The 15,194-nt window shown below is 42.8% G+C and overlaps 1 protein-coding gene across 3 annotated transcripts in view; it reads left to right on the top strand.

Annotated features, from left to right (window-relative positions):
- Positions 1-15,194, top strand: part of PLCD1 (phospholipase C delta 1) — a 187,466-nt gene that overhangs the window by 50,538 nt on the left and 121,734 nt on the right. For all 3 annotated transcript variants that reach the window (XM_030197912.1, XM_030197919.1, XM_030197903.1), the window contains exon 2: positions 11,429-11,593. In XM_030197912.1, the coding sequence (XP_030053772.1) occupies positions 11,429-11,593 (165 nt within the window). The remainder of the gene's footprint in view (positions 1-11,428; positions 11,594-15,194) is intronic.

Here is a 15,194-nt window from a genome sequence, read left to right as displayed (position 1 = left end):
ATTTTAATTTTTTTTTTACTTTTTACAAGTGCCCCCTAGGGTGCCCAGTTGGTGTCCTGGCATGTGAGGGGGACCAGTGCACTACGAATCCTGGCCCCTCCCACGACCAAATGCCTTGGATTTGTTCGTTTTTGAGCTGGGTGCCTTCGGTTTCCATTATCGCTGAAAACCGATACCGCCCAGCTCAAATCCGCCCAAATGCGATGCATTTGCCTGGCACAAACCGTATTATCAAAACAAAAGATGGACGCCCATCTTTTTCGAAAATACGGTCTGGCCCACCCCTTCACGGACCAGTCCTTGGAGATAAACGCCCATGGAGATGGGCGTTCATGTTCGATTATGCCCCTCCATGTGTTCTGTAATTTTTTTCTTTATAATATTTTCCACTATTTTGCTCGGCACTGAAGTCAGGCTTACCAGTCTGTAATTTCACAGATCACCCCTGGAACCCTTTTAAAAAATCAACGTTACATTGGCTTCAAGTGCTATGGACGATTTTAATGACAGGTTACAGATCACTAACAGCAGATCAGCAATTTCGTGTGTGAATTCTTTCAGCACCCTGGTTGTATACCATCCAGTCCAGGTGATTTATCACTAACTTCTTGATTTGGCTCAGCATGTCTTTCAGATTCACGAAGATTTCTTTCAGTTCCTCCACATTGTCACCCTTGAAAACCATTTCTGATACAGGCAGATCTCTTACATCTTTGTCTGTAAAAACTGAAGCATAGAATTCATTCAATCTCTTTGCTGTGGCCTTTTCTCCCCTGAGTGCCCTTTTGCTCCTTCATGATCTAATGATCCCATAGTTTCCTTCACTTTTCACTGTCACTTTCATAAGTAGACACTGTGATGCACAAATAACCATGCTCACCAAACTCACCTTGCAGTGCTATGATTAGAAACAGATGTATTTATACACAATTTTTAGTGCTGGCACTAGGGGCTGACTGACCATTTGGGCAACCGGGCAATGCCCGAGGGCCCAGAGCAGTGAGGAGCCTAGTGCTACTACTACTACGTAACATTTCTAAAGCGCTACTAGGGTTACGCAGCGCTGTACAGTTTAACAAAGAAGGACGGTCCCTGCTCAAAGGAGCTTACAATCTAATGGACAACATGTGCAGACAGTCAAATTGGGGCAGTCCAGATTTCCTGGATAGAGGTGAAATGGTTAGGTGCCGAAGGTGACATTGAACAGATGGGCTTTGATCAAGGATTTGAAGATGGGCAGGGAGGGGGCTTGGCGTATGGGCTCAGGAAGTTTGTTCCAAGCATAGGGAGAGGCAAGGCAGAAAGGGCGGAGCCTGGAGTTGGCGATGGTGGAGAAGGGGACAGAGAGGAGGGATTTGTCCTGTGAGCGGAGGTTTCGGGTAGGAGCGTACGGGGAGATAAGGGTAGAGAGGTATTGAAGGGCTGCAGATTGAGTGCATTTGTAGGTTATTAGGAGAAGCTTGAACTGTATGCGGTACCTGATCGGAAGCCAGTGAAGTGACTTGAGGAGAGGGGTGATATGAGCATATCGGTCCAGGCGGAAGATAAGACGTGCAGCAGAGTTATGAATGGATTGAAGGGGGGATAGATGGCTAAGTGGGAGGCCAGTGAGGTAACCTCCCACGTGACATACCACGCGCCCACACCCCTCCCTCTCTCAACTGTGACAATCCCTCTCTCTCTCTCTCACCTCTCCCATGCTTGGCGCTCTGTTCCCATCTCTGAGGCGCTCCATACCCATCTCCAAACCCCCCCTCCTATCCTGTTTCCTCTGTGCAGGCAGGGCAACAACAGCAGATACATCTAACCTCCTTGAGATACATTGGCCGATGCTGCTAACGCTGGAACTTCTCTCTCCCCTGCAGTCCGGCTCCTTCTGAGGTAATGTCCTTCTTCCGCAAAGGCAGGCCGCAGCAGAGGGAAGTTCTGGCATTAGCAGACCAGGCTTAAGCCTTGAGATCAGTAATTGTGGTGGACTCAGCAGCAGCTTGGCTTCTCAATCTTCAAGTAAGCTGGAAATCTTTAAAAAAAAAAATAAGACCCTTCTCCATTCGCTTTGTGCATAATTTATTGTAGCTCCTATTCTGTGATCACCCCTCCTTCCACCCTTCTGCTTTCCCTCTACACTTGTACTCTGTCCTGTTTCCTTTCCATCTCCCCTGAAAGGTTCCTCTCCTTTACTCCAGCTTATTCTCTCTTCCTTCTCCAGATGATCACTCCTCTTTCCATTCTTCTGCTTTCCCTGCACTCTTGTGCTCCCTCCAGTTTCCGTTCCATCTCTCCTGAAATATTTCTCTCCACTTACACCAAATGTAACTTAGTATTGTAGAAAGCAGAAGTAGAAAGGTTTTGGTCACTGGGTGAAAATTCTAAGAAGGATAGTGGTATATTTCATGGCTGCCTGTTCAAAACTGTGCATGAAGTCAGCTTGTGAAGTCCCCTTTCAGTCAGTGCTGTAAATGGAGGAAATCAAAGAAGGCTGTGTGTGTGTGTGTTGAAGGCTGTTATGTATGAGTTAATCATCGTAACTTTTGAAAAAATTGATAAAGTTTTTAATTAAAAAAAATGTATATAGTGTGAAGGTTTAAAAAATCTGGAGATCTTACAAGTATGTGGTGAATGCGCATTCATAGAAGAAGCACATAGTAGATGGCGGCAGATAAAGACCTGTACAGTCCATCCAGTCTGCCCAACAAGATAAACTCGTATATGCTACTTTATCCAACCAGAAACACAATCGGATCATCACGAACATACTTAAGTCTTCACTACCCTAGCTGCAAAGGTCTCAAGTACAAATCAATTTATGCAACCAGCTTCTCCTATATAAGCATGCAACTGTGGAATCACTACCAAAAGCCGTGAAAACAACGTACGACCACCTTAACTTCCGGAAATCACTAAAGACCAACCTGTTCGAAAAGGCATACCCTACTGGCCCAACTTAAGTGCGTGAACCCTGCAACACAACGAAACCAAAGCACATAATGAACACTATATAACTCTCCTTCCCTATGATTCTCTAATGTGCCTGTAACGCATGAATCTCATTCGACCATAACGTCACTTTGTATTTGTTTCATCACCAGAGGTCTTGCTGCACCTCACGCCTGGAATAGATTCCCCGAGCCTGTGCGTCTAGCCACGTCCTTGGCCGTTTTCAAGTCCAAACTTAAAGCCCACCTCTTTACCACTGCTTTTGACCCCTAACCACTACTCACTTGCCCTGTCCTTTATCCTCACCTATTTATTCCCTTACCCTTAATTGTTCTGTCTGTCTGCTTGTCTTATCTAGATTGTAAGCTCTTTGAGCAGGGACTGTCTTTTTTGTGTATGGTGTACAGCGCTGCGTATGCCTTGTAGCGCTATAGAAATGATAAATAGTAGTGGTAGTAGTAGGTGGCTAACGCCTCACGGTACTATGTAAGCCACATTTAGCCTGCAAAAAGGTGGGAAAATGTGGGGTACAATGTAACAAATAAAATATAAATAGCTGACCTTGATTTGTCCTTGCCATTTTCAGGGCACAGACCATAGAAGTCTGCCCAGCACTAGCTTTGCTTCCCAATTACCCAGTGTTGCCACCCTAAAAGAACAGATGCAGAGCTAGTGATTTGAGTGGGATGGGGTGGAATGGGGATTGGGGGGGGGGGGCAATGATTCTTATTGCCTGGGGGCCCAGATCACTGTTAGTCCGCCCCTGTGTGGCACTGCTTTCCAATGAACACTGCAGAAGAAACAGCACTTTGATGTCACTCGGAGAGGTGCATCTTGGAATACGCCCTGACACTAGCAGAAGAACATGGTTGTGGGTCTTCTGAACTGGAGGTCTAAAACCAAAATAATTCAAATAAGATTAAAAAATAAAAACACTCATTAGAACATCTCTCCCATGCAATTTACAATTTCTACTATAGTAAGAAGCTCAGGGATCCTTTTACAAAGGCACGCTAGGGTTTTAAGCGATCGCTAAAAATAAGCCCACGCTAAATGTTAGAGATGCCCATATATTTCTATGGGTGTCTCTAACATTTAGAGCGTGCTTATTTTAGTGTGCGCTAAAACCGCTAGCGCGTCTTTGTAAAAGGACCCATCAGTGTGTAGAATGTGTACAGGTGGTCGTTCCCCTTTAAACAGTTCTTCCAGAATTCATGTGGCATGTTAAGTGAGTCACACATTACACTTATTGAATTTGATTGGTTCATATTGGCTGTAATATCTCACATGATATCTTACTGAATCAATCAGTGTTCCTTCAGTGTGAGTTATGAACACAACTGCTTCTGAAAGTATGGGTGGATAGCAGAGGAGAAAGCTAAAGAAAATAGCAGGAAAAATCTGAGGCATCAGGTCAGCTGAGTGACTAAAATTTGGTGCCTGGAGCAAGCTGATGCCACTGTTGCACAGGACCCAAGGAACACTGCTAGACTTGAGCCTAGGCCTGAGGAGAGCTCTGACTGCGGATACAGTAGAGAGACACTGAAAGGAAGGGAATAAGCTAGAGCAGGGCCTACTCAAATGCCAGACCACGGTCCACAGTCCGGACCTCGGAGTCCTCCCATGTGGACTTCTGGGGGAAGGTGCCATTTAAAAAGTTTTTTGTTTACTCTTATGCAGTGGTAGGAGTGAATTGACCTCCTCCCTCAACCCCCTCCTCTGGCCTCAGGGCCAGTGCTCCCTTAAATCATTCTTTGTCCAGGCCTTTGGCAGTGGCAGCGATGGTGGTTCATGCAGGCTGTCTGCCTGAGCCCGGAGACTGATCTCTGATGTGCTCTACCCCGTTCTGATGTAACTTCCTGCTTCCACAAGAGTGGGGTGCAGCAAAGAGCAGACTCTGGCCTCAGGCAGACAACCTGTGTGAATTGCTATCACTGCTGCTGCTGCTGGAGGCCTGGGCAGAGAATGATATAAGGTAGGGAGTGCTGGACCTGAGGCCAGAGGAGGGGGGAGGAAGCAGCAAAATGGAGGGATGTTGGACCTGGGGATAGAGCAGGGCAAGAGCTATACTAGACAATGTGAGGGAGGGAGGGAAGGAGGCCAGGTAGAGGGATGTTGGACCTGGGGCAAAGGGGAGGGAGAGAGATATCCTGGACAGTGGGAAGGAGGGAGGAAAGGAAGGAAGCAAGATGGAAAGAGGTATTGGACCCAGAGGAGGAGGAGAGGATGGGAGGGAGAGAGAAAAAGTAAGGATTACCCTGGGAAGAGGGAAAAAAAGAGAAAGACAGAAAAGAGACATTGGGACCAAAAACAAATTGAAAAACACAATACCTAGACAACAAAGATAGAAAAAAAGTATTTTATTTGGTAATTATTTCTTGGTACATGCTTGCGGTAGTTTGCGAACCCAAGGTTTCAGACAGACAAAGTTTCTGAACCTCCACTCAAAACATTTGAGTAGCCCTCAGCTAGAAGAAGGGTAGAGCAAAGAGAAAAAAAAAACCCCAACAAAGCAAAATATGCACATAAAAACCTCCAAACAATAAACAAAAAATAGCACACTAAGAAAAAAATAAAAATAAAGGCAAAAAATGATTCTGATCTAGTGCCCAAGTCTTTGAAATGTTGCTCACCACTGCTAAAAATGTAGCAATGCAGTCAGATTTTGAAATAGTATAGGCTGTGTTTTCTTTTGAAGTGTTATATATTATAGAGACGATATAGCTTTCTTGTAAGGTTTTCTCTTTATCTATATATTTGTGCCATGTGTTATAGCAGATCAGAGTCACCCAGCTGTGGGTCACAAATGAAATGCTGTATTTAAGATGCAAAGTTCTGGTGCACCACAGACGTCTCTAGTCTCTAATAACATTCCTCCCTTGGAATATATGGAAAGCTAAATTATATGTATTAAAGTTGTATTCTAAATTAGGAAGAGGTGCTCAGCATCGTAGACTTGCATCAGCACAGACTATTACCTTGTGGTTTCTGTGTGAATCAAATAAGCGCCTTGGATAGAAACATTTTTTTTTTTTTTAGGACTGTGCAGAGGTGGTCTGGCTAGAACTTCTGTCTGTAGCTTTAGGTTTCAAGTGTATTTATTGCTGCAAACAGGAGGGAAGAGGCAACAGCCACATATAACTGTGGTAATCTAATCTTTTCTGGTAGTGCGCATTTGTTGTCTTCGAGCTAGTTCAGTGAACTTGATATTCAGTCTCATCCAAAATCCCCGGTGAACGTCATGGATCAGCGGCTGATTTTATGCCAGGAGGACCTAACAGGTACAACACATAGGCTGAGATTTCTGGTATACAGGAGGCTGTAATAGTTAAACGGGAACTCTTCCTTCCACTTCCGTCTACCAACAAGCTCCATCTGATGAGAGACAGGCTGATCCAGTCTTGCTTGAGGCCCAGTTGTTTGTAACTCTGTCTTCCTTAGAGAAATGGAAACTCTGATGGTGATTCTATAAGTGGGTACCTCCTTTTGCCACCCAGATTCTGTGCGGTAAGAACCTATTCCATTATGGCATCTTCATGTCCAGGTTCTGTGATAGAATATCAGTGTAACCCGGTATTGCTGGATAGGCTGAAGAGGCTGGGGCTCTTCAGCCTGGAGAAAAGGCGGCTGAGGGGAGAGATGATAGAGGTCTATAAGATAATGAGTGGAATGGAACGGGTCGATGTGGAGCGTCTGTTTACGCTTTCCAAAAACACTAGGACAACGGGGCATGCTCTGAAGCTGCAGTGTGGTAAATTTAAAAAGAATCAGAGGAAAATTTTCTTCACTCAACGAGTAGTTAAACTCTGGAATTCGCTGCCGGAAAAGGTGGTTAACTTTGCGGACTTCAAAAAAGGGTTAGCCGGCTTCCTGGAGGAAAAAGCTATAGAATGTTATTGAATGGACGAGGGCGGGACAAATTGCTTGTTCTTTTGGCCGCTATCGGTGACAGGGTGCTGGGCTTGAGGGACCCTTGGTCTGTCCCAGCATGGCAATGCTTATGTACTTATGTGTAGGTGCCCACAATTACACCAGCCACAGAGCTGTAAGTTACGCGTGTAACCGAGAGTTCTGTCCATGCCCCTTGCATCCTTGACTCATGGGTACACATTCTTACATTTGTGCACTATCCCCCGGATTCTATATAACGCGCCCAGCATTCCCCGCAAAAATCCAAGCGTATGGAGTACTTGCCTTGAAGCTGAGTCCGATCTGGTGATCAGTATGTCCTTTAATAGTTAAAAACACTTGGATGCTTTGTTTAAGGATTCCTCTTGCCTAGTCTGCTTCTAGATTTATATTCACTTACACTGCAGTGTTCTTTCTCATTTTTTTGTCCACATTTGCCCTTTTATACTCTCCAGATAGATTTGGTTTAGTTTGAGTTTCGTATTTTTGCTTTCTTTTTATTTCACAGTTCCATTTCCCTCATATTTTAATATTCTCTTTTTTTTCATATTGTAGGCATGTTGGGTTTCTCTTGTGGTGCTCTTTTATTTTATTGTATTTTAAAATTTTCTTTTATGTTCTAGTGGTTGATACCAGACACACTGCCGTGCTAGTGATTCCTGCGTGGCAAATGAGAGGAAGCCCATAGGAATTGAATGGGCTTCCTCTCATTTGCCACTTAGGAATCGGTAATGTGGCTTTGGAAAAGAAGTCCTATATTTGAGTTCAGTCTGTTTTGTAAACTGTACAGCATGCATGGTTTAATTTGACCTATGTGTTATTTATTCATTTGTATTTATTGTATTTTTGGATGCCTCATTTTCATTTTAATTTACACGAGTTTTATTATGCTTTTATTATTATTTATGCCACTTGTATTTTTGTTTTTAATTTGTGTATGCAGTAGACTCCTGATGCATGCCTAGAGGCCGAAACACGGCCCGTGTCATTGAGCTTTGGTTACAATAAAGATTTTCATTTGCACCTAAAATCTACTATCTTGGTACAGAAGAAACACACTATTGGGCTCAGTTTTGAAAGAGAAAAACGTCCAAAAAGTGTCATAAGTCAGCATTTGGACGTTTATCTCACAGAAATGTCCAAATGAGTATTTGTCGAAACCTGTTTTTGGACGTCTTTCTCTGAAGTCTGTGAGAAGGACGTCCACATCTCAAGGAGGTGTGCCAGGGGCGTGTTTAAGGCGGGACTTGGGCGTTCCTAAGACCTGGACATCTTTCAGCAATAATAGAACAAAACAAAGATGTCCAAGACTAAAACTTAGATGTTTTGAGCTAGACCTGTTTTTATAGCAAATAGCTGCTACTCCTCTAGTCCACACAAGAGGTGGCCCAAATGACCAGATGACCACTGGAGGGATTCATGGATCACCTTCCTTTATTCCCCAGTGGTCACTATCCCTCTCCCACCCCAACAAAATGTGATTAAAAATATTACTTGCCTCAGACGTTATACTCAGGCGCATTAGAATAGCATGCAAGTCCCTGGAGTAGTCCAGTAGTGGTGCAGTGCACTGCAGACAGGTGGACCCAGGCTTCTACCTCCCCCTACTTGTTACACTTGTGGAGGAAACTGAGCACTCCAAAACCCATCAGAAACCCACTGTACCCACATATTGATGCTCCCTTCACCTGTAAGGGCTATGGTAGTGGTGTACAGTTGGGGGTAGTGGGTTTTGGGGGGCTCAGCAGACAAGGTAAGGGAGCAATGGTGAGATGTGTACCTGGGAGCATTTTATAAAATCCACTGCAGTTCCCCCAAGGATGCCCTATTGCTTTCCTGGGATGTCACTTTTCCACTATTCTACCTGATGCCAAGCTTTCTATTTTTTTATAACATCTGAGCCTTGTGCCTATTGTTTATCATTAGATTTGGGCTTTGAATTCAGATCTATAGATGAAAAGGAAGTCTCATTACATATATCTAAATACAAGAGTGCTATTTTTCCATACTTCATAGCAAGAGTGTACATTCCCTAATTACCTACCGAATGCAACTGAAGCTTTTACCTCCTCAGTGCATGCAAATGGTTTCATCCCTGTGTGGATTCTCTGATGCCGTGTGAGGCTTTCTTTCCAACCAAAGCTTTTACCACACTCAGGGCATGTAAATGGTTTCACTCCTGTGTGTATTTTCTGGTGCATTGTGAGGTTTACCTTCTGACCAAAGCTTTTACCAGACTCCATACATGCAAATGGTTTCTCTCCCGTGTGGACTTTCTGATGCACTGTGAGATTTCCATTACAACCAAAACGTTTACCACACTTAGAACATGTGAATGGTTTCACTTTATTGTGGATTTTCTTGTGTATTTTGTACGTTTTGCATTTGGATGTATTTGTTTGAAAATGGACCAAAAAATAAAACATCCAAATCACAAAACATTTTTCCAAACAGCATTTTCAAAAGGAAAAGGGACTTTTTTTTTTTGTAGAAAATGACCTTTTCTGTTCCGATTTTGAATGTTTTACAAAAATTGACCACATTCAGACTTATATGTCATATCCAGAAATGCCCCTTGTGCATTTGACTTGCCCAAAGTCACAAGGAGCAGCAGTGGAAATTGAACCCATGTTGCCAGGATCAAAGCCCAGTGCACTAGGCATTAAGCCACTCCTCCCTTGTTTTGGATGTCTTGCATTTGGACGTCTTTTGTTCGAAAATGGACCAAAAAAAAAAAGATGTCCAAATCCCAAAATGTCCAAATCACAGGACGTCCATAGTATTTTCGAACACAAAAGATAGACGTCCATCTTTTTTGAAAATGACCTTCTTTCCTGTTTGGAGTTTGGACCTCTTTGTAAAACGCAAAGATTAACAAGGGAACATTATAGTAGTTACTTTGGTAGAACATTAATATTTGTAACTAGATTGAAATTGTCTTTACTCAAGCAGTAATAATAGTAATGAATAAGCATGAGAAAGACTTGCATACCCACTATATCCATTGTATGTAGATCTCTCTGATGCATATTCATTAGGGATATCCTGAAAACCTGGTCTGCTTGCAGACCTTGAGGACTGAACTTGGACAAGCTAGGCCTACAGCAATAAAATGGGTCCTGCTGCAGATAGCATTTGCCAGTGGCATAGCCAAGGGTGGGCCCAGGCACACCCAGTAGCGGCACACTTATGATGTAGCTGGCAGAGATTCCCAAGCCCCACCAGCCAAAAACTGTCAACAACTGTCCCTCCTGCATACCTTGTTATTGGTAGATCTTCGCCTGCAGTGAGCAGCGACTGATAAATACTGCTTGCACTTAAGGTTACCATATGGCTCCAGAAAAAGGAGGACACATTGATCCAGTCCGGGTTTTGCTTCCATATTCCTTGTGGGTATCTTGAAACCTGACTGGCTAAGTGTGTCCCAAGGATTTGGATTGAAAACCCCTGCGCTGGTGTCAGTGCGCACTAACCATTACTGTGACCCCCATGTCCCGAAAACCTGACTGGCTAGGTATGTCCTGAGGACGGGGTTGAATTTGAGAACCACTGTGCTGGTGTCAGTGCGCACTAACCATTACTGTGACCCCCTAAATTAAGACTTCCAACTGGATCCAGAGTCACAGGACAGAGTTGATCCAGTCCTGGGTTCACCCCCAGTGCATGCTGGGACTTGTAGTCTTCCTTTTCTTTGTGAATCCAATGGGGAAATCAGAACTACAAGTGCCTGCATGCAATAGGGTAAACAACAAGACAAGCGGAAGAAATCCAGAAAGACCAAACTGAAGTCACAGTTTGGTCTTTCTGGATTTCTTCCGCTTGTCTTGTTGTTTTCTTGTGTTTTTTGCGGGAGATTTGGACTCTCTTTGTTGCTTTTGCAATAGGGTAAACCCAGGACTGGATCAACCCTGTCCTGTGAATCTGAATCCAGTTGTCAGCCTTACCCTAAATTGCAACTTCTTCTATTACAGCTGCAGCAACATGAGCTTGCATTGCCGAATGTCTGGTTTTACTTATTTTGTCTTGCTTAATTCCCTGTGTTTTGCGTGGCCCGGGGTTGCAGGAGTTCAAACCTTGAGTGCCACAAACATGCCAGATTTTCAGGTTATCCATAATGAATATACATGAGATAGATCTGCATGGATTCTACATCCATTGTATGCAAATGTATGTCATACATATTCATTAGGGATAGTAGCACTCATGGCCTGAAGTTCTGCATCCCTGGCTTAGCCCCTCTCATCTGACGGAGAGCCATGGCCGGCTGTACCCTTGGTAACTAGGCGCAATGTACTCTTACTGAGTCAGTTAGAAGGAATCACTATTCCACAATAGCTATAAATCCTAACCCCAGGGGGTCTGTGAATGGTTGGTTCATATTTTAAAGCGTGTAAATAAACTGCTGCTTCCAAGCACAAGAACCTGCTAACTTGCTCAAATTATTTACTCATTTCTTGAATGAACTGCTTCCTATTTTAGTTTTACTTGTAGATGTCTTTTCCTTTTTCTTCTTAAAGTATATCAAAATATGCAGGTTGCATTACAGCAACATTTAATGAGGTTTTTTTTCCCCCCCTAACAGGGCTTCAAGATGATGAGGATTTAAAATTCCTTCTGCGGGGCACTCAGCTGGTGAAAATCAAGTCCGAATCCTGGAGGAAAGAGAGGTTTTACAAACTCCAAGATGACTGCAAGACAATATGGCATGACTCCAAAAGGATCCTGCGATCTGCAGATAGTCAAACATGTAAGTGAGCAATGGATTACTGTACAATATTGTCCGAAAGCAGTTGGCAGAGAGGTTTTTCTGCCTGAAAGAATACGCTGTGGAAGAAGAGTGTTGCTTCTTCTCAAGATTTGAGATACACTTAAACGCTGTAAAAATGTTGAGTTATCGGAAGAAGAGGCATATGCTGAGCCTCATGTCATAGCCATAATGATCATACGAGATGCTTTAGTACCCTGGTTTCTGCCATTATAATTTATCTGGTAATAAACACACACCAAAAAAGTTTGCGGTATACTCAGTGTCTAACGTGTAGTAAACTAATACAAAATTCAAAATTTGACACTGTACAAAATGGCTTAAGGCTATGTAAACAAATTTTTAAGAAGAAAATCCCTCAGAAACCTGTCGGACAACTTGTTCCAGGTTTAACAACGAGTGTAAAATACAACGTTGTCTTGTTTCTGTCATGGGGATTTTAAATTCTTCTTCTTTTATTTTTAAGTGCTTAAAGTGCCATTCTAAAGACAATATTTTTTCAATTTTCTCTCTTTTTTAATAACTGAAAGCGCCAAAGCAACAAATGCAACACTAAGCTAAGTAAAAATAAAAGAAGAAGAATTTAAAATCCCCATGATAGAAACAAGACAACGTTGTATTTTACACTCGTTGTTAAACCTGGGACAAGTTGCCCGACAGGTTTCTGAGGTGGTGCCTGCCTGCTAAAACAAGGTTATACGTTTATTGGACATTTGTAGAATCAAAGAAAGATTAGGGCTGGAAGGGACCATCGGAGACCATTTGTTCGAGTCCTTTTTGCTCAGACAGGATATACTGCACCTGAATCTTTCCAAGAAGAGTTTTCCTTATCTGTACTTAAAACTTTCAGCAAGAAAGAGTGCATTTCTTCTCTAAGTAATGTGTTCTAGCATTTAAAGGTTGGTTACAAAGAAGAAGATGATTGGATGCTTTTCATTTCTACCAAGGATGGGATAACAACAAAACTTATAGAAGGGGCCTGTTTACTGAAGTGTGGTAAATGGTGAAAATTAATGCAAAGGCGATGTGCTAGAGGTTGATCAAAACCATTTTTTTTGGCTGAAACCGAATGTGGTCACTAGAGCTCGCCCCTAAATGGGAAAAGCTCTAATCCGTCCCTCCCTCCCTCCCTTCCTTCCCTGGACTAAAAGGAGCCCCCTTTCTCCCCCTGAAAAGAAGAAGCCCGTCCGTCCCCCCCCACCTGTGGCCCCCAGACCTACTGTATAACTGCTGGTGGTCTAGTGGCTAGTTGGGGCAGGAGCGATCCCTAGTCACTCTTGCCCATGCTGCCTCTACTGTCAAAATGGTTGCTGTGACCTGCAGCAATAGTTTCACAAGATAGCCGCTGGATGTCTCGGCAGCCATTTTGAGATTGGAGCCAGCAGGGCCAACATGTCCCTTGCAATTACTGAACAGGAAAGTTCTTTACTACATATTATTTATTTAAAATTAGATGAATGTACTTAACACCTCCTCTTCAATCCATGTTTTTTTTCCTACCTATAAACATCTTGTAACACGGCATTCAGTCAACAGATGAATTAGCACTCTATAATAAGCAGGCCTCAGAAAGCACAGCACAGTGTGAAGTTAGACTTTTGGAAGTACTTTTTCAACTGTAAATACAGATATTTGATATTGAAAGAATAGCCAAGGTGGAGAAAGAGTGGGGAAACAAAAAAAAATTAAATGTACCGAAGGACCTCCAAGAGGCAAATATGGATTTTAATGCAAGATCAATTAGTGTAGTGAGTAAATTGCAATCATATTCATTCAAAACAGTTGTGAAACATATACCTTTAAGTAATATATGTTTAAAATGCAAAGGTGCAGCGAGTTTGAATATATTACAAATGGTTGTCCAAATTTTAGACCAAAAGCGCTGTATCATAGAACAATCAAACAGCTTGTGTTTATTCAATTCAATTTAGGTCTTAAATACCGCTAATATCCCCTGTTTAGGGTTCAGTGCGGTTTGTAACTTTAGTGGAAACAACAGGTACAGATGATAAATAGGACAGTGGGTGAATACATTCTTATTGGATAGATGTGATGTTATAGGGCATTATACTGTGTGATATTTCTAAAGTGATCGGTGGGTGTTATATAGCATTCTTTGGGAAGAAGAAGGTTTTTACCTTCTTTCGGAAGCTGGGGTAGTTATTCTCTGCAGTGATAGCCAGAGGGAGTGAATTCCATAATGCGATCCCTGCCGCTGGGAAGAGCGAATTAAAGATCTTCTGAGATCAGATTCCCTTGTGAAACCATGAGGCTAGGATCAGTTGCTCTTTTGGTCTGCTGGAGTGACCAATGCAAATGGATGAGATGTTAATCAGGAGTGCAGAGGTAGCACCTTGAAGAATTTGAAAGACTAGGCAAGCAACCTTAAATTTAGTTCTTTCAGTTATTGGTAGCCAGTGTAGTTTTGTAAGGTAAGGTGAAATACTGATGTATCTGTTTAGTTTAAAGATTAGTCTTGCCCTAGTGACCTGCTTCCCAGGGCTCACTCTATCATGTTCTTAAGCAATTACATTCTCCCCCCAGTCGGAAGCTGCTTGCCCTCAAGGACTTAACTCTGTCCAACATATAACCGTAATTGATATTCATTATTCTTCAAAATAGTTTCAACATTTCTTTTCTTGTGATTGACTTTATTTAATATAGAGGAGTGGCCTAGTGGTTAGGGTGGTGGACTTTGGTCCTGGGGAACTGAGTTCAATTCCCACTTCAGGCACAGGCAGCTCCTTGTGACTCTGGGCAAGTCACTTAACCCTCCATTGCCCCATGTAAGCCGCATTGAGCCTGCCATGAGTGGGAAAGCGCGGGTACAAATGTAACAAAAATAAAAAAAAATCTTTATTGCTTAACTTAATTCTGTGACATTCTTTTATAGGGCCTATTACCCAACTTTTATTTAACACATCATTCTCATGCAATCCAATGTATATTTATACTTTCTGGGTCACATATATCTTCTTGCATCATTCAACATGAATTGAAAACTATTTAAGCTATATTATCTGGACCGGTAGCCTGCTCAGTAATTATAGTTCAACCATACCACTTAGGATCTGCTTTCTGAACAGTTAGACCTCCTTGTAGCAAACTAGGGATGCTGCATGCCTGAACACAGAAATTAGGGCTCACAATTTCAACCCTCTGCTTATGAATGGAATGTCCTACAGTCCATATTGGATACTTTGTTTCAACAGCCCAACAAACTCAGGGATACACGGGTCCACTCAGACAAACTGGATCTGATCCCAATTGCTGATGAATAGCCTTTTTTTTAAATCTAAATCTCTCTTCAGACTTCTACAACACTCATGATTGGCAGGGAGACATAAGGATACTCAACTCCTCACATGTCGCAAACCAAGCGCTTTAGGAATAAGTCTGCCTTACTCACTCTGGGAAGCCTGCATCCTGCTGCTTTGCCTTCATCAATCCAGGGCATCTATAATAGCTTCTTCGGCACTGGGTTTCCCAACCAATGCCCAGCCAATTTCTCTATTGGCTGCACAACAGCTCCATACCCGCCAATGGATAGCAGGTTGAGATCCAGACTCTTTACAAGATGCTT

The sequence above is a fragment of the Microcaecilia unicolor genome, chromosome 1, assembly GCF_901765095.1.
Source record: "Microcaecilia unicolor chromosome 1, aMicUni1.1, whole genome shotgun sequence".
Lineage (NCBI taxonomy): Eukaryota > Metazoa > Chordata > Amphibia > Gymnophiona > Siphonopidae > Microcaecilia > Microcaecilia unicolor.
This window is presented reverse-complemented; position numbering and strand designations above follow the sequence as displayed.